This window comes from Tursiops truncatus, chromosome 15, assembly GCF_011762595.2.
Source record: "Tursiops truncatus isolate mTurTru1 chromosome 15, mTurTru1.mat.Y, whole genome shotgun sequence".
NCBI lineage: Eukaryota > Metazoa > Chordata > Mammalia > Artiodactyla > Delphinidae > Tursiops > Tursiops truncatus.
The window spans coordinates 637,844-665,471 of NC_047048.1; the positions used below are offsets into that span (position 1 = coordinate 637,844).

At 56.3% G+C, this 27,628-nt stretch overlaps 2 protein-coding genes across 25 annotated transcripts in view; both read right to left on the reverse strand.

Moving 5' to 3' along the window:
- LOC117308170 (uncharacterized) overlaps positions 1-27,000 on the reverse strand; it is a 68,900-nt gene extending 41,900 nt beyond the window's left edge. For all 18 annotated transcript variants that reach the window (XM_073791808.1, XM_073791807.1, XM_073791802.1 and 15 more), the window contains exon 1: positions 1-27,000. This exon is cut by the window's left edge. In XM_073791808.1, the coding sequence (XP_073647909.1) occupies positions 2,284-3,534 (1,251 nt within the window). In that variant the 5' untranslated portion in view covers positions 3,535-27,000 and the 3' untranslated portion in view covers positions 1-2,283.
- CHLSN (cholesin) overlaps positions 1-27,628 on the reverse strand; it is a 96,671-nt gene that overhangs the window by 55,282 nt on the left and 13,761 nt on the right. The gene's annotated exons all lie outside the window — the stretch shown is intronic.

The following is a 27,628-nucleotide window of genomic DNA, read 5'->3' on the forward strand; positions in this document are numbered from 1 at the left end:
GAGCCTCCACGCTCCTCTCTGGCGTCCCGCGAAGGTCCCGATTCCACTCCCAAGTCCAGAATCGCTGCCGCCCCCAGCCGTGAGCGCATCCCGGAGGCTGGCTGAGCTGCCCTCCCAGGGACGGGGGACGGGTCTGCTCAGAGGACACACGCAGGTGGCCAGCGGCAGCCGCGCAGGTAAGCGTGACTGACCCAGGCTCTGGGTCTGTGTTCGGGTCGGCACCGGGACGGAGACGGGCCGGGCAGACAGGGCTGGATGTCTCGGCTGGGCGCAGCACAAGACGGCGCACAGCCAGAGCAGATGTGCACAGACCGGGCACGTTCAGTGAGGGCGGCTCAGCAGGAAGGGTCTTCATGACGCTGGCTGAAAACAACGCTAGCTGCTTTCCGTCCTGTTTTGTTCAAACGAGCATCTTCTCCAAGAAGATCGCCAGGGCTCTGACGGTGGCGCGTCACTTACTCCCTCAATGAGGATGCCCGCCAACCCGAGATTAATTTAATACACAAAAGATACCTCGTAGATCGGACCAAAATGTGGTTCATTCTTCTAGCTCTGGACAAGCAGTGGCAATCTGAAACAAAATGATACCTGACTGCTTTATACTCAACTTTCTATTTGTAAATTCGTGGCCAACTTTCATGAGGAAAGTGTGTCAGCAGTAAGATTCATGCTTATCTTTTCATCAAACCACCATGAAAACAGCATTGGTCAAGGATCAAAGACCCATTTACCCGGGAAAGAAGTGACGGCCAACACCTAACGAGCACAGGGGAGGGCAGGTGTGTCTCAAGGGCTCTGCTCGCCTTGGAGTTTCCTGAGAATCAGTCCAAAACTTGCCAAAATTCCCACGTTTAAAAAGCAAAACAAATACTCTAAGCGGTTTTTACAGAGAAATTTAAAAACAGAGGCTTTAAACATTACAGATGGAATCTGAGAACAATGGCATTTATGTGGTTCAAATTGGGGATACCTACCAAAGATGAATAAAGAACACAACACAACTAGTAAAATCCAGTGGATCAACCCCAGTGAAGCAGAGGTTATTGAACCCTTTTAAAATAACTGACACCAAGGTCCCGATCCATCTCTTTCCTCCTTTTTTTTTAGAAACTCTATTTTCAAGCAATAGGTCAGTAAGCACCTGCTGCTCTGGCAACTTTGAAAACGCTCCCTGGCCACCTCCCCGGAGAGGCAGAAACTCTCCAAGGTGGTCACTAAGGCTCCTCCGCCCCGGCCCTGCCGACGGGGCTACCCCACAAAGCTGGGGCCACCTTGCCGCTCCCCAGCCGTGATGCCCGAGACCGCAGATCCTGCCCAGGGTGGCCCGTCAACGCCGCAGAGCCTCTGGGGAGCGCGCTGAGCAGAGCCTGTGTCAGGCCGAGCGCGTGAGCGGCCACCAGGGCGAGACGGTCAGAAGCAGAGGTCTTGGAGGATTGCTCTCCCCAGCCTCCAAGTCACAGCGTTTCCAGGTTGCAAACAGCAGTGGAGAAATACATTCGGTTTTACAATAATTTGTCAAAACAGTTAAAAAAATTCAAATCTTATTTCCTAAAACAATGACCACCTTTATTTCTCATGTTCTCTCATTCCATGTTCTGAAAACAGTTCCGTGTTCGGCACCCAAACTTAGGGTTAGCCGAAAATGCTAGACTTCTTTGATCTGTATTATTGCAAGAAAAAAACCTCTGCTCCACCTCTCACCAAGCGTGCTGGGCCCGCTCCCTTCCAGAAAAGGCCGCTTTTCCCCTTCCCGTCTTGGTTCTCTTCCAGCAGCCGCCGAAATAAAACCATTTCGTCTCCTGACCACAACCCTCCTAAGGCTTCCACGCGAACATCCAGCCGTGCGCCCTCCTGAGCTGCGTGCGGGGGCCTGAGCACGAGTCACCGCCAGCTGCACTCAGACCCACTGGCCCTGGGAGCCCTGGGGAGAGGACACGGGCCGTGTTCTGCGCTTGACTCCCCTGCTCCAGCACAGGGCCGGCCGGCCCTCCAAGCGGAGGGGACACGTCCAGGCCTGCCCCGCGCGCTCATGTGCTGCACCCGTCCCGCATCATCAGCAAGCCCTGGAGCCGCCGGGCTTGAATCCTCTGCTCTTGCTTCCCCAGGTGCCCGGGAGTGAGGGGCTCAGGTGTGGCGTGGACACAGCCGCAGACCCAGAGGCCAGGCAGAAGCACAGGCCAGAGCGCAGGCGCCGACCTCCACCTCCGGTTGCACAAGTGCCCCTGGGGCCTGCTCCGCTTTTCCAGATGCCTGGCTCGCTTCCAAGAGCATCCCCTTTCCTTCTCAAGAGGGATTTCCTGTTAAAAAACGGTTTCTGGGAGCCTTGCGGCAAATCCTGAGAGGCCGGCTGTCCCTCCGGGCGCCCGGCCCAGCATGGAGACGCCGCCGGGCGCCTCCAACGGCTCCTCCAGCGGCCTCGGCCTGCCCCGCGCGCTGGCCAACAGCTCGGCCGCGCTCTCGGAGCAGCAGCAGCGCGCCGTCGGGCTCTTCCTGTCCTGCCTCTACACCATCTTCCTCTTCCCCATCGGCTTCGCGGGCAACCTCCTGATCCTGGTGGTGAACATCCGCTTCCGGGAGAAGATGACCATCCCCGACCTGTACTTCACCAACCTGGCGGCCGCGGACCTCGTCCTGGTGGCAGACTCGCTGATCGAGGTGTTCAACCTGGACGAGCAGTACTACGACATCACCGCGCTCTGCACCTTCATGTCGCTCTTCCTGCAGGTCAACATGTACAGCAGCGTCTTCTTCCTCACCTGGATGAGCTTCGACCGCTACCTGGCTCTGGCCAAGGCCACGCGCTGCGGCCCGTTCCGCACCAAGCCCCGCGCACGGCTGAGCTGCGGCCTCATCTGGATGGCCTCCGTGTCTGCCACCCTGGTGCCCTTCACCGCCGTGCACCTGCAGCACAGCGAGGACGTCTGCTTCTGCTTCGCGGACGTCAGGGAGGTGCAGTGGCTGGAGGTCACGCTGGGCTTCGTGGTCCCCTTCGCCATCATCGGCCTCTGCTACTCGCTCATCGTCAGGGTCCTGGTGACGGCGCACCGGCACCATGGGCTTCGCCCGCGGAGGCAGAAGGCTCTGCGCATGATCCTGGCCGTGGTCCTGGTCTTCTTTGTGTGCTGGCTGCCCGAGAACGTCTTCATCAGCGTGCACCTGCTGCAGCGTGCGCCGCCCGGGGCCGGACCCTGCCAGAGGTCCCCCCGCCACGCGCACCCGCTGGCCGGCCACGTGGTCAACCTGGCCGCCTTCTCCAACAGCTGCCTCAACCCCCTGGTCTACAGCTTCCTCGGGGAGACCTTCCGAGACAAGCTGCGGCTCTACCTGGAGCAGAAGACCAGCCTGTCCGCCCTGAACCGCTTCTGCCACGCGGCCCTCAAGGCGGCAGTCCCGGACAGCACCGAGCAGGCCGAGGTGAAGTCCAGCAGTGCCGTGTAGGGGGGTGGGGTGGGGTGGGCGGGAAGGGCCGGACACTGTGCCCCGCGCGGCCCTAAGGCACCCTCCCGCTGGCCACTCACACACAGAGCTGTCCATCCATCTGGGTCATGAGCACGGGGCACGGACCCCCGCACACACTGGATCATGTGGCAGACGTTTCTGACACCGCCAACGAGAGCGAAAAGGAGGGGGACACTGGGACGTGCCATAAATTTGCCATTTTAGAGGAACAGAACTCACGCAGCTAGCGTGAACTGGAGGTGGCGGAACACTTTCCGCGCCTGCGTGTGTGTGTGCGTGTGTGCTAAGTGGGAGGACGCCGGGTGCCCTGCACCTCCTGCCAGCCTGGGGAGGGACGCTGCTGTGCGCCTCCTGAAGGGCAGAGTGAACGCAGCGGTAACAACAACGACAACGCAGACCCCTCTCGTCAAAACGTAAAAAAGAAAACCAACTGAGTCTGGGAATGTCCAGTCTTTGTCAATAAAGTACAGCCATGCTGCTTCTTCCGAATTCTCCACCTGAGCAGCTCCCTAAGGGGCCGGGGGGGGGCACTCAGAGCCCCAGCAGCAGGACCACCCCTTCCTCACCAAGAAAAAGCTCCCCAGCGTCTGGAGGCGCCCTCACTGCCCGGAGGACCCCGGGGACTCCAGCCCACGCCCCGGATGCTCCTGGCACCTGGACGGTGCCTGACACGGGTGCCGCACGCTCTCTGGGCGCCAGGATAATCTCTACTGCGAACGCATCACACAGCCTCGCTCTTCTAGCAGTTCTGCAGGGCTGGGCCCCCTCCTCCCCAGAAGCACCACCAAGACGGGGCGCGGCTGGCCTCGCCGGGAGGACGGTGAGCAATGTTTAAGTGACAGGAAGCGAGCCATTTTTAGTTTTAACAGTTCTCGATGAGTGCAAACCTCCGACAGAGTATCTGTCCCAAGGAAATATCTGCGTTCGACAAGCGCCGTCTCCAGCGGCTCAAGCCCCACCGAAGCCTCGCTTTCCACACAGACTCGCATCTTCCGAGGTGAGAGCTGTTATTAAGTTCCCTGACCCCCGCAAGTCCCCATCGCAGGAGCCCCAGCACTGAGGGCTCCATCAAGTGCACACTTGCTCTCATCTCCGCTGGGAGGGTGGTGATGGCCAGGACAGGGACAGACAATGTGTTAGTGAATGGGGCCTGTCCCCGACCCTCCAGCAAACCCAGGAGGTGCACGCGCGGCCCCAAGAGTCTGACTTGACCGCTGGAAACCTTAAGCAGTAACGACACAGCCGGGAACCAGGCCCCCTCCCTGTGTGCTCGGCTTCCCCTGGTCTCCAACAGGTAGGAGCAAACCACGCGGAAGCCATGCAAAGCCACCCGAGGTCATAGTCCCCGTCCTTCCCCAGAGGTGCCCGACGTCAGGATATCTGGGTGGGAACTGCGTCCGATCGAGGGCCCAAAGTGTTGATCAGGGATGGGGCAGCCCTCACTCCGTGGCTGGCTGGGTGTTCACAGAACCACCCCCCACCCCCGCTGGCTAATCAGAGGCAGCTTCCATCCCGCAGTCCCTGGTTCACCTGAGATCACAGAGCAAACCTGTCCTCCTCACACCCGACACACACCCAAGCAAGCACCGAGGCCTCGAGAGCTCTGTGGGCAGAGACATGAGTCACACAGGCCCCCGCACAGCACCTGCCGCTCAGCTCTGGAAGCCCATTTCCTGACCTGCAAAACCAGCGGCACAACGGCTCCGAGGGCCCAGCGGGGGGAAGGCAGGTACAAGGCAGAGGCCCCGACTTAACCAAAAGGGGTTCTTACTGAACCAGAGGCTGGACCCGGTGCTCCCGGAGTCCCTTCTCACCCGAGACCCTAGAGCCCTGGCTCCGGGGGCAGAGCCACGATCAGCGCCCCCAGCGGGCTCCGAGCACGCACAGCCGCCCGCCGGCGCGCACACATCCTTCCCGGGCGTTTATCTGAGAGCGGAGGCTGGTTTCACGATTTTCGCTGGAGCAGCACAAGGTAAAGTCAAGGCGTCCGACAGCTTTGCTGTTTCCTGGTAACCCCGCTCTCCTGGGCAGCAACGCTCTCCGAACCCCACCAAGAGCACAGAAGTGGAGAGCAGCCAGCACGGAAGGCACGGTGTCAGCGCCGAACGCGACTTCCTAACGTCCTCTGTGCTTAGTAACTCACTCCCCCGAGCCTGGGAGGGCCCTGGCGGGAGGGCTGTGTACCCACCCCGTCGGAAGGAAGGCTGGGCCCTAACCTCCCTCTTGGCCGGGGTGTTGGGGCACCTCTGAGACGACCCTAAACCACCATGACCGAGCACATTAGCGAGGGCGCTGCCCTGACGGACGCGGAGACGGGAGGGGGAAGGGCAGGCGGCGAGCACCCGTGGGCGCGGGTGGGAACTGGAGTTTGGGCTTCAGCCCCAGTGTCTGTGGCGGGAACGTGCACGGGGGCGTGTGGTGTGCGTGTGCCTGCTGGGCGTGAGCACCTCAGACGCGGACGGGGTGTGTGCGGACACACTGCCACGGGCACCTGTACCTTCTCCAGCCCACCCTGCCCAGGCCTGGGCCTCCAGCACCCATACCCTCACAGGAGGCAGGCGCCTCGGGGTCCTGGACAGGGTGTCCTGCCAGGAGGCGAGAAGCATCAGGACAATGACAGGGTCACATCACCAGGACACAGGGACCCAGCTCAAGGGTTCCCACTGGACGACCTGGGCAGTTTGAGCATCGAGATCATTAGACGGGTAAGTAACCCTCAACTATTGAAAAATGAGAATCCCCGAGTCCATCCGGTAACAAACATAAATATCACCTACATAAACTAAGCAATGAAGTAAATACAAGAACCCACAGGAACGAAGGAAGGACTGAAGGGAGGAGCGAGTGACTAGACGGGAAGGACCCTGCTCAGAGCAGAGGCCGGCTGACTGGTCCGGCAGAGGGTCCTGGAGGGCTCGTCACACACGACTGTCGCGCAGCCTGGGACAGGCGAGACCCCTGACGTGGCTAAAGCAGGGGCACTCGCTGGACCAGGAGCAGGATGCCCGACCGCTTTACCGCGGGGAACAGTGACCAACAGCACAGAGATGGGACGGCCCGCAACTCGCGGCTTCCGAGGAGCCCACCCGACGGGAGTCCAGACGCAGACCCCAGAGCAGGGAGTGCATCCCCACGTCCGAATCTGGGATCACAGCCAGAATCTAATGGGGGGGAAGCACCACCCGGTCCGAAACAGGGACAGGAGGCAGCCTCCACCCACAACACCACGTCACGAGAGACAAAGGAGGCGGAGGGCTGCTCCAAATTAAGGGACGGTCGGGAGACGAGCATCAACCAGAACGTGGTCCTGGGGAGGACGGTCCCAGGAAGAAAAAGTGCTACAAGCAGGGGGTCAGCTGGTGGAAGTGGACCCCCCAGTAGACTAAAGTATCACCTCGACGCTTGACTCCCCGAGACCGAGGGCCACGCTGCCACTGGGGGAAGTGAGGTGATGCCCTCACGCTAAGAGGACACACACAGAGCGAGAACGCATGAGCACTTTAGGCGGCAAAGCAACTGGGACAAGTGTGTGCAGTGTCAATTCCATGCTGGGGTGCACACTCAAAGGGGTCGGAACAGACGCTCCAACAAGTACTGTGCACGAGTGTCCACGGCAGCTCCCATCACAGTAGCTGGCGGTAGAAACAACCCAGCTGTTCATCCACAGGTGAACACAACTTGGTCCGTCCACACGGCTCCTTGGCCCCAGGAGGGCATGAAGCACTGACACCTGCTGCAACACGGAGGAGCCCTGAACACACAGTGCTCCGTGAGAACCAGTCAGGAAAGGACCGCACCGGGTGAGTCCGCTGACGTGAAACGCCAGAGCTGGCAAATCCGCAGACAGGAAGCAGGAAGTGGGTGCCCGGCGCTGGGGGACGGGTGGGCAGGGGCTGCAAACGGGCACAGGGTGAAGCAGGCGTCTCTCGTTAGTGACCCTGACGGCCACACCGCTGGGAGCCCCTGAGAATCACCGTCGCACCCAAGTGCAAAGGGTGCGGGGACCGCAGGCAAGCTGCACCTCAGGGAAGCTGCTCCTGGAAAGAACCGGGCGCAGTACTGGGTCCCCTCCCACGCTGCCTGCCCCGGGCGCAGTACTGGGTCCCCTCCCACGCTGCCTGCCCCGCTGGACGTTCAGCCCTGCAACACGCCTCGATGCCACCGTCCGCTTCTGCCCACAGAGGGGAGACAGCCTGAAAACGTTAAGGTTTAAGCCGTCTGGAATCTGAGAAGCTTCCGCTAACGTGTACTGCAAGTGTTCTCAATAAAGTTCTCTCTTCTTCCTTACTGCCTAGTAATTCAAGTTTTCTTTTCTTTTCCACAGTGGGAAACTAAGCATCTGGGGTGTCTTTTGATATGTTTTTAAATCAAAAATAAAGGGAAAAAAGTCTTCAGTAAAAACTACAGCTGAATTTACTAGGTCACGCTCCGGCGCTTCATCAAGCCACGAAGGCCGGTTTTGTCCCTGTGACGACTCTCTATGGGGCACCCAGGGACCTGCGGGCTGGCAGTGCGGCCAGCACCCGGGCAGGGCCAGGGGGGCATCCCTCACCCACCGCCTCCCCAGGCACCCCCAGCTCTCTGCGGCACGAAGGAAGGGCGCGAGGGCAGAAGGGTGCGGATCGACCGCCGTCTCGCCGGGGCGCTGGCACCGGGGCAGCCTGCTCAGAGCCCCGGGAAATAGGCACGTCCCAGCTACTCCTGTGCCACTTCCTCGCCAGCGACTTCCTATCTGTGATAGAGCGCGTCCTGAGCCGGGGCGCGGCGGCCACACAGAGCGCCTCCTCTCCGGCCAGGTGCGGTGTCTGTCTGAACACCTCCTGCATCAGTCGTTATCACGGAGGCCTGCCTGCCACGCACCCTTCTGGGGCATCACCGAGGCCTGTCTGAAGATGATGTTGGCACTTAGCCTCGCAGCTGGGGGGACTCCAGGGACAGTGGAAAGGGGGAGGAGGAGGGCAGAGTCACCTGCGCCAACCCCGCTCCCCACTGAGTGCCCACCAGCCTCCTGGTCAAAGGTGTCTGAGCCTCTGAGCCCACCTTGCCCGCTGGCACAGCCTGCATCAACCAGCAGGCCCTCAGGGAACGGCTGTGGGTCCCCAGGAAGTGGGGACAGTGGCCATCAGAGCAGGACCCGCCCAGGCTCCTCAACAGCAGGCGCTGGGGCCGACACAGCACCACGAGGCCTGGAGAGCCTGGGAAAGGCTCTTCCGTCCAAGGACGCTCCACGCGCCCCACGGGCACCTGCTGGAGCCTTTGCCTTCAACGCCCAGTTCAGTGTCATCAGAAAAGGTCAGTTGCTCTGAGTTCATCTGATTTTTGCCAATGTCCAGTGGGTGGGGATCTCATCCGGGAACAAGGGTTTTAAAGGCCAAAGGAACAGAGAACAAAAGTGGATGAAAACCTGACTGTAATTCTAAGCCTTTATAAGTGGGTGGAATCGATCTAAAACTTATCACAAGAAATCAGCTGTAGGGAGTCCTGGAGAGTCCAGTTATTAGAAAGAGCGCCGTCCCCGTCTGTCCAGGGGGCTGGCCCCGAGTACAGTGGACATCAGATACGAGGTCTCTGAAGAGGGAACAGACCCTTCACGCAGAGTCCCTGTTCCCGCACTGCTCCCTCTGCCTGGACCCCACTACTGCACTCTCCCACCTCCTGCCGCCTGGGCTCCGGGAGAGAGTGGGCCATACCCTGGTCTGGACAGGGCTCCGCACGACTCGGGCCTCCTGTACAGGCTGGGCCCCTACATGGAGGGAGCCTCGGTCCCATGCTGGGCCGCCCCCCCCCCCGGACACATGTGGGTCCCCCGCCCCCAGGAGACTCGGGCTCTTCCAGGGAGGTCACAACAAACTCCCACAGCCAACCAGACAGGAGGTGGGCCCCACGCCCTGCTCAGAACATTCAGTCTTCAGCAGATAGGACAGTTTTCTTTGCCGACTCAACAATGTAAACCGCCCAGAAATGAGGAAAATCACAGCAGCCACGGTTTCAGGTCGCTAGTCTCACCCTTCACAGAGTCAACAGCACGGTTTTGTCCCTGAAGCCACAGCGCAGAACTCTCCCCAGGGCGGCTGCCGTACCTTCCCTGGGCGTGAAGAGTGGCTTGCAGGGCACGTCCCGCTGAGCAAGTCCAGTGAGGTCCCCCGGAAGTCCCATCATCCCACCCTGACAACCGTGGTAACCTCTGCACTGGGCAACATGTGTAAAAGTCAGCCCCTTAAAGACATGGAAAATCGGAAAGGCCAGGGTCTCCCAGACCAATTTCTGGAAGAAAGCTTTAAACAGGGGATGTGAGTGATGGAGTGTGAAGCCACCACAGGCCTAGCTGGGAAACACCATTAACAGTTTTTCGAAAGCAGCGGCTGCGGGTGGGCGTGGGGGAGGGGGAACTGGATGAATGGTCCAGCGGGTCCAAGGAGAGGCCGCTGCGGCGAGTGGGGCGGGGCTTGGACCAGGAGGGGGGCACTTGGCGTGGTGAGGGCGGCTGGACTCTGGGTACATTCTGAAGTCAGCAGGGCTCGGCAGGACGCCCGGATGGAAGAGACGTGGAACATGAGAGACAGAAGGACAGACTGTGTGGTTCTACTCACGAGGCTCCGGGGGAGTCAGGGTCACAGAGGCACAAAGTAGAGGGTGGGGGCCAGGGCTGGGGGAGGGGAGGGGGTGTCCGTGTTTCATGGGGGCAGAGTCTCAGTTCGGGAAGATGAGAAAGTTGTGGAGACGGACAGTGGTGACGGCTGCACAACAGTGAGAGTGTACTTAATGCCCCCGAACTGGACTCTGAGAAATGGCTAAAGTGGTTGATTTGATTACGTTATGCATATTTTTACCAGAATAAAATCAAAAAGAATAGAGACAAGGGTGTTTGCCTGAGCAGTGATGTTGCCGTTATTTCTCTGGGGAAGGTGGTGGATGGAACGCTCGGGGAGATGGAGACCTGGATTTTGGGCAGCTAAGTCTGAGGTCACGGTTAGGCACCCAGGCGTCCGCCGAGGGGCGAGGCTACAGGTGTGGCGCACGCGGAAAGTCTGCGGGAGCCATACACGCCGGGCATGTGGCAGCAGCCCCGGGAGCCAAGATGCCAAGGCGAGCGCGGGGCGGCGTGGGGGGAGAAGAGGGCTCCTCATGTGGAGGGAGCAGGCGCCATGGAGCGCGCACCCCTCGGGGAGGAGCGGAGGGCAGCCTGTGGCTGACAGTGGGCGAGGCCCTTGGTCCACGGCAGGCGAGGAGCTGATGGGGAGCGAGGGTGGGGTGTGGAAGCAGATGGTCCCCGTCCATCCCTCAGGCGAGGCTGCAGCCCAAGGGCTGAACCAGACAGTGTAGAGAGGCCCCACCCAGACCGCCACGCCCAGCTCTTTGAAGCCCCAGAATTGTGCAGTAATTTGTTACACAGCAAGAGGTGACTAACATATAGGGCTTATCCGGCAGAAGCGAAGACCTGCAAATCCCAAGACCTTGCAATTCCACCCCAGGCCAACACCCCAGAGAAGCTGTGTCTACCTATGAGGGCGTCACCCATAACTGCCAACAACTCAGAGGACCTAATGGATGAACTATGTTCCTGCGCCAATAAAAAGTAACAATCTAGAGCTGTAACAACAGCATAGAGAACGCTTACAATAAACGTTAGCCAGAAAAGCAAAATACAGGGGCTTCCCTGGGGGCGCAGTGGTTAGGAATCCTCCTGCCAACGCAGGGGTCACGGGTTCGATCCCTGGTCGGGAAGATCCCACAAGCCGCGGATCCCACTAGCCTGCGCTCTAGAGCCCGTGCTCCACAACAAGAGAAGCCACCACAATGAGAACCCTGCGCACTTCAACGAAGACCCAACGCAGCCTAAATAAATGAATACATTTATTAAAAAAAAAAAAAGCAAAATACAGGAAAGCGGGGATGGTGGTGGTGGTGGGATGAACTGGGAGGTTGGGATTGACATGTATACACTAACATGTATAAAACAGACAACTAATAAGAACCTGTGGTATAAAAAAAAAATGATAAAATAAAATTTTTTTAAAAAGCAGCAAAATACAAAAGTAGAATGCAATTCCAACCATGTAAAGTTCAACTACAAGCAAAACCAAACTATTATTTAGGGCCGCACCACAGGAAATACTGATACAAGCCTAAAGAAAAGCAGGGGGATGAAAGAGGCGCTGAGTTTTGTTTCTCGACCCAGCTGTGGTTTCCTTTAAGCTGTATGGACCTCCTATTTGCTTACTTTACAATAAAAAAGGAAGGAAAGAAATCCACCATACAAAGTATGCCTGTCTGCGGCCATAAATGAAATTCTTCCATGTAAATCACAGCTGCTCAGTTTAAAACTCCAGGCTCAAATCAGAATTTAATACCGAAAGTCACTACCATTTCCCAGGTAAAGTGGTCACCTTCACTAACCCACACTCCCTGCACCTGTTTCTGAAAGTTAGGTCAAGTAAAGGCTAGAAATTAGATACGACGCTGGTAACACCAGACCCAGAATTAGAAACTTCAATGAGAAAAGGACAGCGATTCTTTTTTGCCTCAAAATACAGTCTGAAGGAAAGAATTTCCCCTAAATGGGTAAGCTTGAGAAGAAAGAGCTGCACATGAATAGAGGAGCGACAGGGCAGGAAGATGGACTGGGGTGCGGGGGTAGCAGCCCACCACACTGACTTAACCCAAGCCCCACCCAAGTCCCCGGGGGCCCCCCAGGGCTCCAGCCAGGGGAGAACACGGGGCAGCAAGACACACAGAAAATGGCACATGGGTGAGTGTCTTTCTTACAAACTACAGGGAAATGCAGTTTACCTGCACGGGAATCTTGGAACCTCCCCGCCAGTTACAAATTCCCACTCCCTCTTCAGACACACGGGGCACCTGGGCGACCAGAGAGAAGGGGACGAGCGTGCCAGCAGCCCGGCTGCTCAGAAAACCCGCCTCCACCCCGGGGACCCCGATGGTTGGCAGGGCTCTGGCACCAGCTACACAGCCCAGGCTCCAGGGCCAGGAGCCCTGCTCGGCCAGATGGGGCGGAACGCACGTCCATGCCCAGGGAACACAGACTCTGCCAGGGCCGGAGCCCAGCCCACGCTCGCCAGTGTGCCTGCACACACGTGCACACGGACACAGCCACACACACATGCCCTCATGACAAAGACCCGCAAGCACACGCTCGTGCAGACGTGCACACACGCACACGCTCCCCGTGCGCTGTCCACATTTTGGCTGGCAGGGTCCCTGAGCCTGCCCTGGGGGACCCTCCGCGCCATCAGGAGGCACATTTCGAAACCCCCCTCTGGTCCCCCAGGCGTGGTGCTCCACTAACCTCTCCCGAACAGAGCCCACCGCGGAGGGCCCCGTGCTGACCACACGGCAGACATTCAGGGCGAGGCCAGCGGCCGGCCTGGCTGGAGGGCTCGGGGTGCAGCCTTCTTTCGGGCGAAGGAAGAGCAAGAGCTGCCCGTGTGGAGAAGCACCGTCTGCCGCACGCGGGCCAACAGAACTCACTGCGCTTTACCTAAGCAGGAGGCCCCAGCCTCCAGGGTCGCCAGCGGCCACCAGGCTGCCACGGCGGCAGACGAGCTGTGGTCCCCTGGAGGCTCCGTGCCCGAAAGGTCACTGTCACACAAGTCACCCTTCACCTGTCCGCTGGCTTCCAGCACTCAGCTGTATCGTCAGGCATTTACTGATGAGACTCTTGCCCAAGGCTGACTTCCTGGTATGAAGTCCAGGACGCACACTTTCATTCATTACTTACGTTAAAACACAAACCGCCCTCCCCTGCCCTCCCTCCCGTGAACTCCTGGCACCGACACAGGCTGTGACTCCTCTGCAGCACAGGGCCGAGGAGGGGGCCGGGGGCTCCTGGGGGGTCTGACCCCGCAGCCAGAACTCAGTGTAAACAGAGGACTAGTTCATAAAACTGCTAAATCCCAACAAATGTAGAAATTTGCTCCAATCAGTTTCTATGCCCCCTACACAAACATTAGTTCCACCCTCCAGAAAGGATATACGCTAACACGTCTCCCGCTCTCATCACCACAGAACACACACAGCTGCTGCATACAAGCGTGTCCTCCAGGCACCGTGTCAGCTATTTAGCATGTTACCTCGTGGCAGCCTAGGCGACCCCGTTGATCAGGCCATACTGTCTCCACTTGACGGTGTCAGAGAGAAGCGTGGTGCCCAAGGTCACGACCACCCGGCGCCCTGTGTAAGCCTCTGTCTACCTGAGCCAAGTGGTACCACGTCCTACCCCACAGCCCTGCTCTGACCTTGGAAGTGGGGCGCGAGCCCGGCACCCCCTGTCTTTCCGGTAGCGGGTGCCTGTTCTGACCGGGCTCCTTGCTGCCCAGCTGGAGGTCACAGGCCCAGGCGGCCCGCAGCTTCCCGGTCGGCTCCGGGAGATGAGGCCGCTGAGCCTCACTGTCTGCCTCCGCCCGGCACTAACCGCACACGTGGGGGGGGCTCCCACTGGCCGCACACCAGGGCAGCAGGCCAGGGGCGTCAGGACGGCGAGGCCAGAGGAGCCGGGTCCCTGGACGACCCCAGGAACCAGCCGCGCCAGCCCGGGCCGCTTGCCTCCGCGCTGTGAAACTTCCATCCTGTGTACGGCACTGGATGTTGGGGTCTCCGCGTCACGGCAGTTGGCCTGTGCCCTGACACGTGTCTGCCCGTAAGCCTCCATCTGCGTCCAGTTCTTGGTCCTTCCTGCATGCTGAGCCCTGTGCTGGCACCCGCCCCATTCCCGGTCATGGAACCACTACACACACCCCAGACCCAGGTCGCTCAGTCACACACTTCCGCCCCTGCCCCGTGCCAGGTGGGGCCTGCTGCCGGCCGTCCCGCACCTCCAGGCCAGGCAGCTGCTGCGCGGAGGCGCCCGGCTTTGGCGGCCACCATGCTAAGCCCTCAAGCACGGGCAGGGCTCTGTCAGGCCAGCAGAGGCTCAGGACGCAAAGACAGCATCATCGGGCCAAGCCTGGCGCTGGTGGTGGGCAAGGACCTCAACCGCCGCTTTCCTCTGCCCTTTAAGACATCACCTCTGAGCACACACTCAGAGCTGATCCATACCTAGAGGCCAGGGCCTCCGGTACATGCAGGTGTGTCCTGACACCCACACCTGCACAGCCGCGCTCAGGTGTGCATCTGGGCAAACGTCCGTCAGTGTATGTTCCTGGGGTCGGCCCAGCTTAGACCAGCCATCCTCGGCCAGCAGAAGCCCCCCAGGGGCCATACGTTTGCACCAGACGCCACTTCTGCCCCTCACAGCGGGAGACATGAGCGCTGTGCCTGGGAAAACCATCTTCAAAGCAGCAACTGTTTTCCCAGCTGTGAACACCCCATCCTGGGAAAGCTTTTCATTCCACTGCAAAAATACTTTTGAAAAGACTGAACAAATATTCGGCTTCATCTGTCCATTCTGGTATTTTAGACCCCAAACTGGAGAACTTTCTTGAGTACGTGGTCTGATGAACCAGTGACTAACATTCCTTGTAATCATGAGTGAACCTTCTAACGAAATAAGCTTCCTGAACTAAATGTGGTGTCAACTCACTTAACCGAGGACGATAAACCAAGTGGCTTCCTGTCAACGGCGGGAAGTGGAGGTGATCTCAGCAGAGACAGAACCCCAGGCCAGGGGGTCACAGTGACGTATAAGTTCAGGGAGTGACTGCGGCCCCCTCCCAACGCCAGGACACAGAAGACCCCCCAGCAGAGCCCCCCGGGAGACCAGGCTCCGGGCAGCCCTGCCATCGCCGCATGAGGGCCCTCCTCGCACAGAAGGGGGTGGTCCCAACCCCGGCTTCCCTCGGGGACGAGGGGGGGCAACCCTGGGCTTCAAGGGATGTGGCAGAAGGATGGGGCTGCCTGACCCCAGGTCAGAGTGTGGTTCCGACCCCAAAATGGCCAAAGGACCACACAGCAGTGAGAGTTTAATCGTTACTCACGTCACGGACCGTCTGGGCTAAAGAGGGGTGGGGAGGCCTGCAAGCCAGGCGGGAGGAAGGCCCCGGCTCAGTCAGTGGGCCGGCCCCGCTCTGTGCTCCTTCACGTTCCCTGTGTTTCCCACAGTGGGGGTGTTCTGCTTGTATAAGGTGGTTTTGAAAATTCAATTAAGGATGATGCTGGAAATGACGCTATAAACCGAGCCTGCACCAAGAGGCCCCTGTGGCAGGTGCGCTTCACAGAGGGACCTTCACAGAGGGACCTTCACAGAGGGGCCTTCACAGAGGGACCAGAGAGGGACCTTCACAGAGGGACCAGAGAGGGAGAGAGCGGGGCTTTCAGGGCGGAACTGGGGGGCAGGAGGGGGAGCGTCCCTTTTTCAACTTTCCTTTATGATTTCGACGCTCTTTATTCAGAAAGTAGGCACAGCGGCGCAGGGCACGCAGCACGAAGTCCTCACTGGGATGAGGGGCTTTCATTCCCACAATCTTAGATGCCGGGGTAGTGGCCCGTGGGGACGTTACAGGACCTCCCGGACTCCAGGGCGCATGTGGGCACCAGCGGGAGACCCGCACCAGCCAGAACGAGGACCTGCCTCCTCGTCCCAGGTCTGCACTGGGGGAGGGGACAGCAGAGGCCATCTGTCCTGGCTGCCCATGGCCAGAGGGGAAAGCCGACAGGCAGGCGGAGGCTGGAGGCCTCTGCTCACGTGGGAGGGAGCGTGGGCCAGGGCGCGCGGAGGGAGCGTGGGCCAGGGCGCGCGGAGGGAGCGTGGGCCAGGGCGCGCGGAGGGAGCGTGGGCCAGGCTGCGTGGAGGGAGTGTGGGCCAGGGCGTGGAGGGAGCGTGGGCCAGGGCGCGTGGAGGGAGCGTGGGCCAGGCTGCGTGGAGGGAGAAGAGTCGGGAGGAGCGCAGTCTGAGTGGAAGGGCTTGGGGGGAAGCGGTCAGATCTAGGACGTCCTTTACCATAGAGAAGACAGTGCAAAAGCGGCCAGAGAACATGCTACCCGGGGGACAGGGACCCTGAGACCTAGCTGCTCGCTCAGACACGCGCCCCGTGAGCACCTCCAGGCAGCCCCCCACGCTGGTCTTTGGGCAGCTGGACCAAGTGAGAGACCGGTGGAGAGGAGCCAGACCACAGTGCACCCAGGCAGCAGAGAGAGGTCACTGGCGGGGACGAACAGGCCACGTTCTGACAGGGGGCGGGGCGGGGGGGGGGCGTTCCTCCAGACCTTACAGAAAACGGAGCAGCTGGCGCTCCTGGGAGCCCCCCACCTTCCTACACTGACCAGGGAACCAAAGGGCCGGCACAGGCACCAACCTGGCGGCCGGCAGCTGGGCCCTGCAGCCTGGGAGTGGCCAAGGGGCTGTCTGTCTAGGGCAAAAGCCATAAAAATAACTTGGCTGGAAAAATATCTGAACCATTAGGACAGAGCTCTCAGCACAAGGGTTTTCTCAAATCTATACAGAAAAGGTGAACTTTGTGACAGAACTGGTAAAAACACACAGGCAGCTCACAAGAGAAAAACAAGTGACGGTTCACGGTAGCAATCAAAGAAACCGAAGTTACAACAACCACGAGTGACCTTTTTCTCTCTGTCATACTAGGAAACGTGAAAGACGTTATGACACCCAGATCTGGTGTGGGCACCCTCACGCACGGAGAAGACACTGTATCCACTGGAGGACACAGCCCAGAGTATAAACCAGAGCTCTCTCGGGGTGGCAGGATTCATCTGTCTGGTTTCTTCTGTATGTTTCTATTTCTTTTTTCCATTTGGCCATGTATATATAACTCAGGAAAAATAATAAACATTCCTTTTTTAAAAGTACATTTTGCTGAGCTATTTTCTGCTGACCACGAGGAAGCAAAGCTCACAAACACAGCCCTGGCTGACCAAGCGGCAATTAAAGCATTAGAAACCGACGTGTGGACAGCTGGACTTGGGGGCGGGGAGGGGACAAAGGCGATGGGTCTCCACGGCAGCAGGACGCTGAGCAGTTTCCAACTCTTCCCTAACGGTTCAGAGTCAACAAATGAGCCGACAAAACCCATTTGAGAGACAGAGGTACACAAGCTCGCAGCCAGCCTCCTAACAGAACATGGGCCCTGGGGCCGCAGCCGCGAGGAGCTCCTGGAAAAGGGGACAAGGACGTCACACAGCAGGGATGACAAGGGCCACATCGAGCACGGACGCAGCAGCACGGCGCCGCCAGCAGGCCGGGAAGGCTCTCCCGTACGGCCCACCCAGCAGCACCCAGAATTGATAAGGCCAACAGCGCACATATCACCAAACTCTGGAAAAAAGAGAGTTTAATTCTGCTCCTGCCAGTTCCCAGGACAACTCCAGCCGTCCTCATCAATGTGAGCGCCGCGATCAGAAAGACTGAAATATTAAAGCAGCGAGACGCCAAACACCAGTGGAGATGCAGAGAAGCCGGATCCCTCGCACGACAGGGGCACGTACGGGGCGACCGCCCCGAAGGTGGGTAGCTGCCGAGCACCGACACAGCACGGACCACACAACCAGCCGTTATGCTCCCGGGCAACTTCCCCAGAGAGAGGAACACACGTTCATGGACGTTCACAGCACTTTGGTGGGAAAGCCAAGACGGGAAACCACCCGAGTGTCCTTCACTGAACAGCGAAGGGCTGCAGAGCAGTGGCCCAGGAGCCAGTGGTGACAGCAGCTCTGTGTCACGACACCTGCGGTAAAACTGCGCAGAAACACATGCGCGCCCGCAAAACTAATGGCATGTGAGCGAGCTCTGTGGGCGGCATCGATGTCCCTCCTGGCTGAAACACCACAGTCTGTTACCAATGGGGCAAACCGGGCACAGGGCACACGGGCCTCCCTATAGCTTCTGCAACTTGCTACGTAACCTACAGTTATTTCAAAAATAAATTCTCTTTAACAAAAGCGAGAGCCCCAGGCCCTCGACATGAACGCTGAGCCCCTCGGCCACCCGTCCAGGACCCTCCAGGCAGGCCTGGGGCTCAGCCCGGCGTTCAGAACGCGGCTCCTGTCACAGCGAGAAGAGTCCGCACCAACACCACCCGACGCCGTGATGCAGCGCTACGCTCCAGGGCACACGTGGTGGAGTAAGATCTGGAAGGACCACGGCAGCCCCCTGCCCACCGGGCGTCTCACCTCAGTGCTCCCCGGTGCCGCGGTCCTCCTGTCATCAGCCCTGTTGGGGCGGTGCCCGCGGCAACCTTCAAACGGCAGCCAAGAGCCCAGAGGCCCCCGACCTTCCCGGGGAGGCGGCAGGTCGGTGAAGCCACGGGCCCAAGGAAGGGCTTCCTGCCGTCGGAGACCAGGAGAGCCCGGAACTCGGGGCAGAAAGATCTAGTGCCTGAGCAACCTCGGCTGGGGAGGGGCTGCTCTGCAGCCGGGGAGCAGCTCAGACTCGGGATGCCCGGGAGGGGGTGTCCTCCCGGCTGTGGGGGGTACTCCGGCCAGACCAGGGCCCCTCCACCGCCAATCTGGGGGCGTCAACGTCGTCCCCACGCCTGGCACCGCCAGCCTGCCCCTGGGGGCTCCTGCCCCGGAGGCAGCGCTTGGCTGCGACAGAGACCCCGGGCCACCGAGCCCCAGATGCCCCCCAGGAGGGGCTCCCCAGATCCTGAGCTGACTTAGACTGACTCTGACGAGGGGGGAGAGGGGACGGCAACCAAAACCATCGACAGAAGTACAAAACCAACCATTTCTGGGAAGCGAAGAGCCGGCAGGAGGGGCGGCTTCTGGAGCCCAGGAACCACGGGCCGCCACGGGGCTGCTCCAGCCTGAGCGATTCGCAGGGCCGGGAGTTTGCCCTTGGGCTCAGGTGGCCTCCGGCAGCGGTGAGGGGCCGGAAGTGCAGCTCAGGGCCCCCGGGTGGAGGGTCAGAGGGCGGGACTGATCCACCTCATGCCTCCCGACCGGCTGCAAGCACCCAGCCCCCAGCTATGCCTTCTGGCCAAGGGACCGGGGCTCCTGTGTCACCCCCGTGTCACTGTGCGCGCGTGTAAGACATGTGTCTCACACTGGGCTACGGTCAACGGTCAGCGTTTCAGAGTGAACGATCTGGCGGAATCACATTGAAGTCTCTGGTTTCTTGAGAAATGCTCACCTTTTGAGATAAAAAAGATTCGAAAAGATGTATCTGACTTTATAAGCCGTAACTGGTTCTTTGGGGAGAGGTTTTTATTGAGGGGAGGGGTTGTGTGTTTTCCATCGCATTGGTAGCTTGAATCTTACCCCGTGCTCTCCAGGCGTGTGTGGGGACAGAAAAGCCTGCCACCATCCTCGCGGACACGTCCGACCTAAGGGCTACCGGTGGCCAGGCTCAGCTTCCCAAAGCCACCCACCCGCTGTCGGCTACTTAGTGCAAATCAGAGGCAACTGGCGAGAAACAGCCACTACTTCCGCGGTCGGAAGCCGCTCGCTGTCAGATTTTCTGTGTTGCGTGAGATTTTCCCACCCAAACAGGAACCAACGTGCTTGTAAACCCGACATTAAGCGACGTGGTAAGTTAACCACAGCTCCATCTAAAAACGAGTAGAATCTGACATACCTGCTATTTTTTGGCTTACAAGTATAGGCTGAAAAAGCCACTGCAAATCACTATCACTAGGAGGACACCCTGAAGCTCCCTAACCTCTACCCCACTCCCCACCTCACCTTATTCCCTGCCTTTAGAAAACTCTCAGCAGGTTATCAGAATTCGTTGAAAAAAAGATGTAATAATTAACACTCCCACAACCTATTACATTTATATTACATATAAATTAATGCAACATTAAATAAAATCTGTTTTTAGCAGCACAAAAATCCCAATTTTTAATATGTATTTGCTGAACACGTGTCCCAATTTGATCTCAGGGAGCTGCTGCTAAGTTTTATCGGTTAAAGAAAACTTAGGTTAAGGGTCAACATGGAGAATGTGAGAAAACGGAGAAGAAGAAAAATCAGAAGGTTGGCCAGGCCAAGAGGATCAATTCCAGAAAGGAACTGGGGCAGAGGGAATGTGCCGGAAGGTGGAGGAGCACAGCACGTGGCTGAGTCAGGACTGACGGGAAGAAGGGGGGTGTACCGAGAACCCCAGGACATCTTCCACCCTGGATCACAACAGGCGTGCAGTCCTGCACAGACCCGCCTTCACCACAATGGTGCATTTTAATGGTATGTTACACAGAAAACAGACAAACGAAGTCAACGCCAGGTGTGCTACAGGGACACTGTCCAGGTCACGTGCTCACTGAGAAACAAGTTAGATCTCTCCAGAGAAAACCATAAAACTTTCCTGAATGACATAAAAAAACCACCTCAATAAAGCATGAAAGATTTCTCAGGAAATCTGAAAGTGGATTGCAGAATTCAAACCAAAAAGAAAATATGACAAAGGCCCAGAACCCTGTCCCAAAAAACAGTAAGTACTTAGTGTATTAGATATTAAAACGTATTTTTAAGAACTAAAGTATTAAACAGTGTGGCAAGGAGCAAGTTATATTATGGTACAACAAGGTAACAGAATATTATACAACTTTTTAAGAGGATATAGGCTATTCCAACAAGAATTCTAAGACAATTCAATAAGAATAGTATTTTCAACAACTGGTGTTGGGACAACCGGACACCCGTATGCAAAAGAATGAAGCTGGACCCTTACTTCACACGATACACAAAAGTTAACTCAAAATGCATCAAAGACTAAAATGTAAGAGCTAAAACTATAAAACACAGAAGAAGGTACATCTTCTCCTATAAATCTCCACGATCCTGGATTTGGCAATGGTTTCTTAGATATATATGACACCAAAAGCACAGGCAACAAAAGAAAAAACAGATTAATTAGACTCATCGAAATTTAAAATGTCTGTGTTTCGAAGGACAAGAAAGTAAAACAGATGGGAATTCCCTGGGGGGTCCAGTGGTTAGGACTTGGCGATTTCACCGCCAGGGGCCTGGGTTCGATCCCTGGTCGGGGAACTAAGATCTCCCAAGACGTGCAGCCAAAAAAAAAAAAAAAACAAACAACAACAAAAAAACAAAACAGAGAGAAAGTAAAAAGGCAACGGACAGAAGAAAATGTCTGCAACCCACATATCTGATAAAAGAATTGTACCTAGCAATCATAAAGAACTCTTACAACTCAATAAATGAGACAGGTTTTTTTTTTTTTTGCGATACGCGGGCCTCTCACTGTTGTGGCCTCTCCCGTTGCAGAGCACAGGCTTTGGATGCGCAGGCTCAGCGGCCATGGCTCACGGGCCCAGCCGCTCCGCGGCACGTGGGATCCTCCCGGACCAGGGCACGAACCCGTGTCCCCTGCATCGGCAGGCAGACTCTCAACCACTGAGCCACCAGGGAAGCCCCAAAATGTGACAATTTTTTAAATGGAGAAATGTCTATTCAAACCCTTTGCCCCAAGAAAATATACAAATGGCCAAGCAGCACATGAAAAGATGCCCAACGCTATTGACCACTGAGGAAATGCAAGTCAAAACCACAAGAAGACACCACTTCACACCCAGCAGGATGGTGAGAATCAGATAGAGAACAGTGCTGGCAAGGACGTGGAGAAAGTGGAATTCTTACACGAGGCTGGTAGTGGAACGAGACGTAAAACAGGGCAGATGCTGCAGAGAAGTCTGGTGGTTAGGAGTTAAGTACAGAACTACCATACGGTCCAGCAATTTCACTCCTGGGTCTAGAGCCCAGGAATTGAAAACAGGTATTTAAACAACAATGGGCACATGAATGTTCCCAGAAGCACTGTTCACAGCAGCCACAGGTGGACACAGCCTGACCAGTAACGAAACAGAATGCAGCGTATTCACATAAAGGAATGTTATCCAGCCACGAAAATTCAAGAGTGAAGCTCTGACACACACGACCACATGGATGAACCTCGAAAACCTGATGCTAAGTGCGGGGACTCAGACACGACGTGTGACACAGGTCACATACTGTACGCTCCCTGTACAGGAATAGGTAACCCAGGGAGACAGAACGTGGGGGAACCGGGGCTGGGCGCAGGGTCGGGAGGGAGCGCCCCGCAAGTTCAGGGTCTCCCTCCAGGTGCGGACGATGTTGTGTGGCTAGACAGAGGGACGGTCACACAACACGTTCGTGTACTGAAGTGCTGCTGTAAAATGGTTAGCTTTATATCCGGCCTGTCAGCGCCCATCACAACCCTGGACGTTTAATTCCGTCACCACACCCTCCTGAGCTCCGCCTATGTTAGTGCTGCTGTGTCCGTCTCTGTGCACCAACAATCCCCATTTCAATTCTTAAATATATGCATTGAATATCCTGGCAACCAGCACTTTATAAAACAGAACTGCCCTAAAAAGGACGCGTGACTGTCTGCTTAGAAAAAGCCTCCACAGGGTCAGCCTGGATAAACAGACGGATGAGAGATTCAAAAGAAACTAAGACACTTCTGATCTTACAAATCAGCAGTAAAAAGACAAAGAACCCAGTTCAAAAATGGACAACGGGTCTGAACAGACGTTTCTCCAGAGAGAGATGACAGCCAATGAGCAGCTTAAAAGATGCCCAACATCAGTCACAAGGGAAACGCCAATCAAAGCCCAGGGACACGCCCCACGCCCAGCAGAGGGACCATAGCCAAAATCAACCATGGACAGCAGGGCTTGGCAGAGAGGTGGGGAAAATGCGACACAAAAACTGTACTCCTGGAAATATAAATATGAAAATACATGTCTCATATAGAGAACAGACTTGAGGACACAGGGTGGAAAGGGGAAGCTGGGATGAAGTGAGAGAGTGGCACTGACATATGTACACTACCAAATGTAAAATAGCTAGCTAGTGGGAAGCAGCCGCATAGCACAGGGAGATCAGCTCGGTGCTCTGTGACCACCTAGAGGGGTGGGAGGGAGGCTCAAGAGGGAGGAGATATGGGGATATATGTATACATATGGCTGATTCACTTTGTTATACAGCAGAAACTAACACACCATTGTAAAGCAGTTATACTCCAATAAAGATGTTAAAAAAAAAAGAAAGAAAGAAAGAAAATATACGTCTCACAAAAACATGTGTTCATAGCAGCATCACCCATAACATATAAAGTGAGAAAGAGGACGGGACAGACAACATGCTACCATTTGTGTAAACACGTGCACAGACATGGCTGTGCACAAAAAAATGTCTGGAAAGAGACTAACACCCATAAAAGTGCGAGGAAACAGAAGAAACTGATGCAAGTCTGGCCTAGTGGGAGAATGTTTTGAATTTTGTATCATGTCCTGCATTACCTAATAAAAACATAAATATTGTTTTTAAAGCACTATAGAAAAAAACAAGAAAAGAAAAACAGATTAGTAGAACACAATGTAGACCCTAGAAAATTTGGAGGGTCGAACATGTTCTATCAAAAGGACAGAATATTCAGTAAATGATACGGGACAACTGAATCTTTCTTTAAGAAAAAAAATGTCAGATCCCTGCCTCACATAACACAAATTTCAATTCATTTAAAAAACTACAGGGCTTCCCTGGTGGCACAGTGGTTGAGAGTCTGCCTGCCAATGCAGGGGACAAGGGTTCGTGCCCCGGTCCGGGAAAATCCCACATGCCGCAGAGCGGCTGGGCCCGTGAGCCATGGCCGCTGGGCCTGCGCGTCCGGAGCCTGTGCTCCGCAATGGGAGAGGCCACAACAGTGAGAGGCCCGCGTACCGCAAAAAAAAAAAAAAAAAAAAAAAAAAAAACTACAAAAAGTGGAGAAAAATATAAGAAAACGTTTGTAACTGTGCAAGAGAGGGCTTTTTAAGGGAACAAAAACAGACACCACAAAGCAAAACTGACAGACACTCGCCTGCACTACTGAAAGCCCCACGGAAACATCAAATTCAGGAGACAAAAGACACATGGGGAGAAAGTCCATGTATTAGACACACAAAAAGTCCTTTTTTACAAAAGGTGATCAATTCAACAGAAAAAAAAGCAAAAGATGTGATGAGGAAATTCATAGAAGACAAATGATTAATAACTAATCAAAAAATGTCCATCTCACCAAGGATCAGGAAAATATAAATTAAGAACAGATTCTACTCTTCACCCACCAGATTGGTAAGAATAAAAGATGGAAGGTACCCAGGGCACGCTATAATGCCAGGACATGAATTCTGGGGCCCTGAGGCATCATGTATCAGATTTCAAATGCTGCGTCCCCAAGAGAAGCGTCACACAGGCAAACAGACCTAAGTGGGCCTCTCTCCAAGAAGACACACAGACGGCCGACAGGCACGTGAAAAGGTGCTCAACACCACTACTATTAGAGAAACGCAAATCAAAACCACAACGAGGTACCACCTCACACCGGTCAGAATGCCCATCATTAAAAAGTCTACAAACAATAAATGCTGGAGAGGGTGTGGAGAACAGAGAACCCTCCTACACTGTTGGTGGGAATGTAAATTGGCGCAGCCACTATGGAAAACAGTATGGAGGTTCCTCAAAAAACTAAAAATAGAGGTGCCCTATGATCCAGCAATCCCAGTCCTGGGCATATATCTGGAAAAACACTAATTCGAAAAGATACATGCACCCCTATGTTCACAGCAGCACTATTCACAATAGCCAAGACACGGAAACAACCTAAATGTCCATCGACAGATGAATGGATAAAAATGTGGTGCATATATACAGTGGAATACTACTCAGCCATAAAAAAGAATGAAATAATGCCATTTGCAGCAACATGAAGACCTAGAGATTATCATACTAAGTGAAGTAAGTCAGACAGAGAAAGACAAATACCATATGATATCACTTCTATGTGGAATCTGAAATATGACACAAATGTACTTATCTACAAAACAGAAACAGACTCACAGACATAGAGAACAGACTTGTGGTTGCCAAGGGGGAGGGGAGGTGGGGGAGGGATAGAGTGGGAGTTTGGGATGAGCAGATGCAAACTATTATAAATAGAATGGATAAACAACAAGGTCCTACTGTAGAGCACAGGGAACTATATTCAATATCCTGGGATAAACCAGCACGGAAAAGTATATGAAAAAGAACGTATATGTATAACTGAATCACTTTGCTATACAGCAGAAACTAATACAACATCGTAAATCAACTATACTCAATAAAACTGAAAAATAAATAAATATATACAGTCTACTCTCTGTCAATTACACCTCAATCAAGCTGTTTTGAAAAACCACACACACAGTAAGACACAACTACACCCACAAGAGAGGCCGACAACACCAAGTGGTGGCAAACGTGCGCAGCACCGAGAACCCTCCACGTGGCTGGCGGGGTGCACAGTGGCGCAGCCTCCTTAGAGGACAGCTTAGCAGTTTTGTAAGGTAAACACACACTTCCATACGATCCCTCCCAGTCCTCGGAATCTACCCAAGAAAAATGAAAACAGAGGCCCTTGTACACAGCACACTCAAAATGGCCCCACGCTGGCAACAACCCAAATGTCTAGACCAGGTGATGGAGAGAGCAGTGTAATGAGTCCAAAGGAAAGGGGGACACGGGGAGCGGGGCAGGAGGGGGCGGGCTAGCGGGCTGGCTCCCCCAGGCAGGAACAGGGCCTCGGGGCATCACAGAGCCTCTCCGGTCTCAGGGTCCCAGTCTCGGAACCCCTCTTAGCCCCGCAAGCCCACAGCTTACAGCTCCCACGGGCTGACCACGAGCACTCAGTGCTCACAAAGTAGGAAAGGAAAACAGTGGAACAAGGGAATTTCTGCTAAAGGAAAACAAGTCAGGCTCCCAGGGGGCTGTCTGTAAAGATCACACCCCCTCTCCCGGCTAGTTTAACGACCAGGAGTCTGCCGCCAGACCAGAAACGTTTCTTGAGGCAAAATACCATCGGTATGCAGTCATCTTGCTGAGCAAATTCTCAAGGCCATGAAGTTCACAACCTCCGCTGATGGTTTTGAAGCACTTGTGGGCTTAATGCCCATGTAACTCCTCTGATTTTTCCAGGTTGAAAAGGAAGGAGAAAAGATGCCCCATGTTGAGCTTTGCTTCCTTCCCACACGAAGGACACGGCGTGGCCTCCTACAGCCCAGCTGCCCCTGTCACGTGTCAGCAGGACCCACGAGGACACGAAAGACACACATGGCTGCGCTGGGCCCTCGGGAGCCCGGGGCTTGGGGGTGGCACACATCATGTTCCAAAGGCACAAAGTGGCGCCCATTCCTCCAAAAGTACGCGTCACTCCCCACTCCAGAGGGTCACTCCAACCAACGGAGGGCCATCTGGTCAACACGTGCGAGCTCTTCCTCCCTGGACGTCAGCGCTTACAGCCAAGGGCGAGCCGGACGCACTCCCCACACGGTCTGGGCCAGGCGGCCGGGGAGGGCAGTGACACCTCAGCCCGTGTCCTTATACGACCACAGTCAGGAAACCCAAGCAAGGGCCTCTCCTCTCCACCAGCTGCCCAGGGACCATGCCCGTGACCCGGCCTCTGGGGCCAACTCCCCTGTGAAGCGGCAGCGCACCCACACCTCCGCCCCTAGCATCTCAGGGCTGCCAGAACCCAAGGTCAAAGTGCTTCTGTGAACGGAAGCGTGCTTTGCAGACATGAGAGGTTCTTCTTAGCGAGACCCGGAGCCAAGAGCTGAGCTAACCAGCCCCTGGCTCCCCCCACTCCCCCCCCCCGCTCCACCCCCAGCTCCCCCCACTCCCCCCAGCTCCCCCACTCCCCCTACTCCCCCCAGCTCCCACACACACCCCCCAGCTCCCCACTCCCCCAGCTCCCCCCACACCCCCAGATCCCCCCACTCCCCCCAGCTCCCCACACACAACCCAGCTCCCCCACTCCCCCCCACTCCCCCCAAGCTCCCTTCACACCCCCCAAGATCCCCCCACTCCGCCCCCCCCAATCTGCAGACAGCCTGAGTGTATTTACAGCAGCAGGAGGCAGCCAGCTCAGCCTAGGTGCCCGTCCAAGGCGGCAGTCACTGGCTCCAAGGGTGACCGCTGCTCTGGTGTGTCTCCCCACCCCCTAGGACCGGCTCAGCATCTGGGGCGGTACCTCCCCAGGGAGGGCAGGGTGGGGGGGCTGAGGCCTGCAGACCCCTCACCGCCACACAGCCGTGCTCGCTAGACCAGTCCGCCCGACCCTGTCAAGCCGGAGCCTCCTCTGGAAGGGGTCCAGGGACGTGAAGACAGAACCGGACCCCATCTGCCCAGCCCTAAGCCCAGCTCACGGGGAGGGTTAAGAAGCTACCAGACGGGCAGACATGGGCCAACTCCG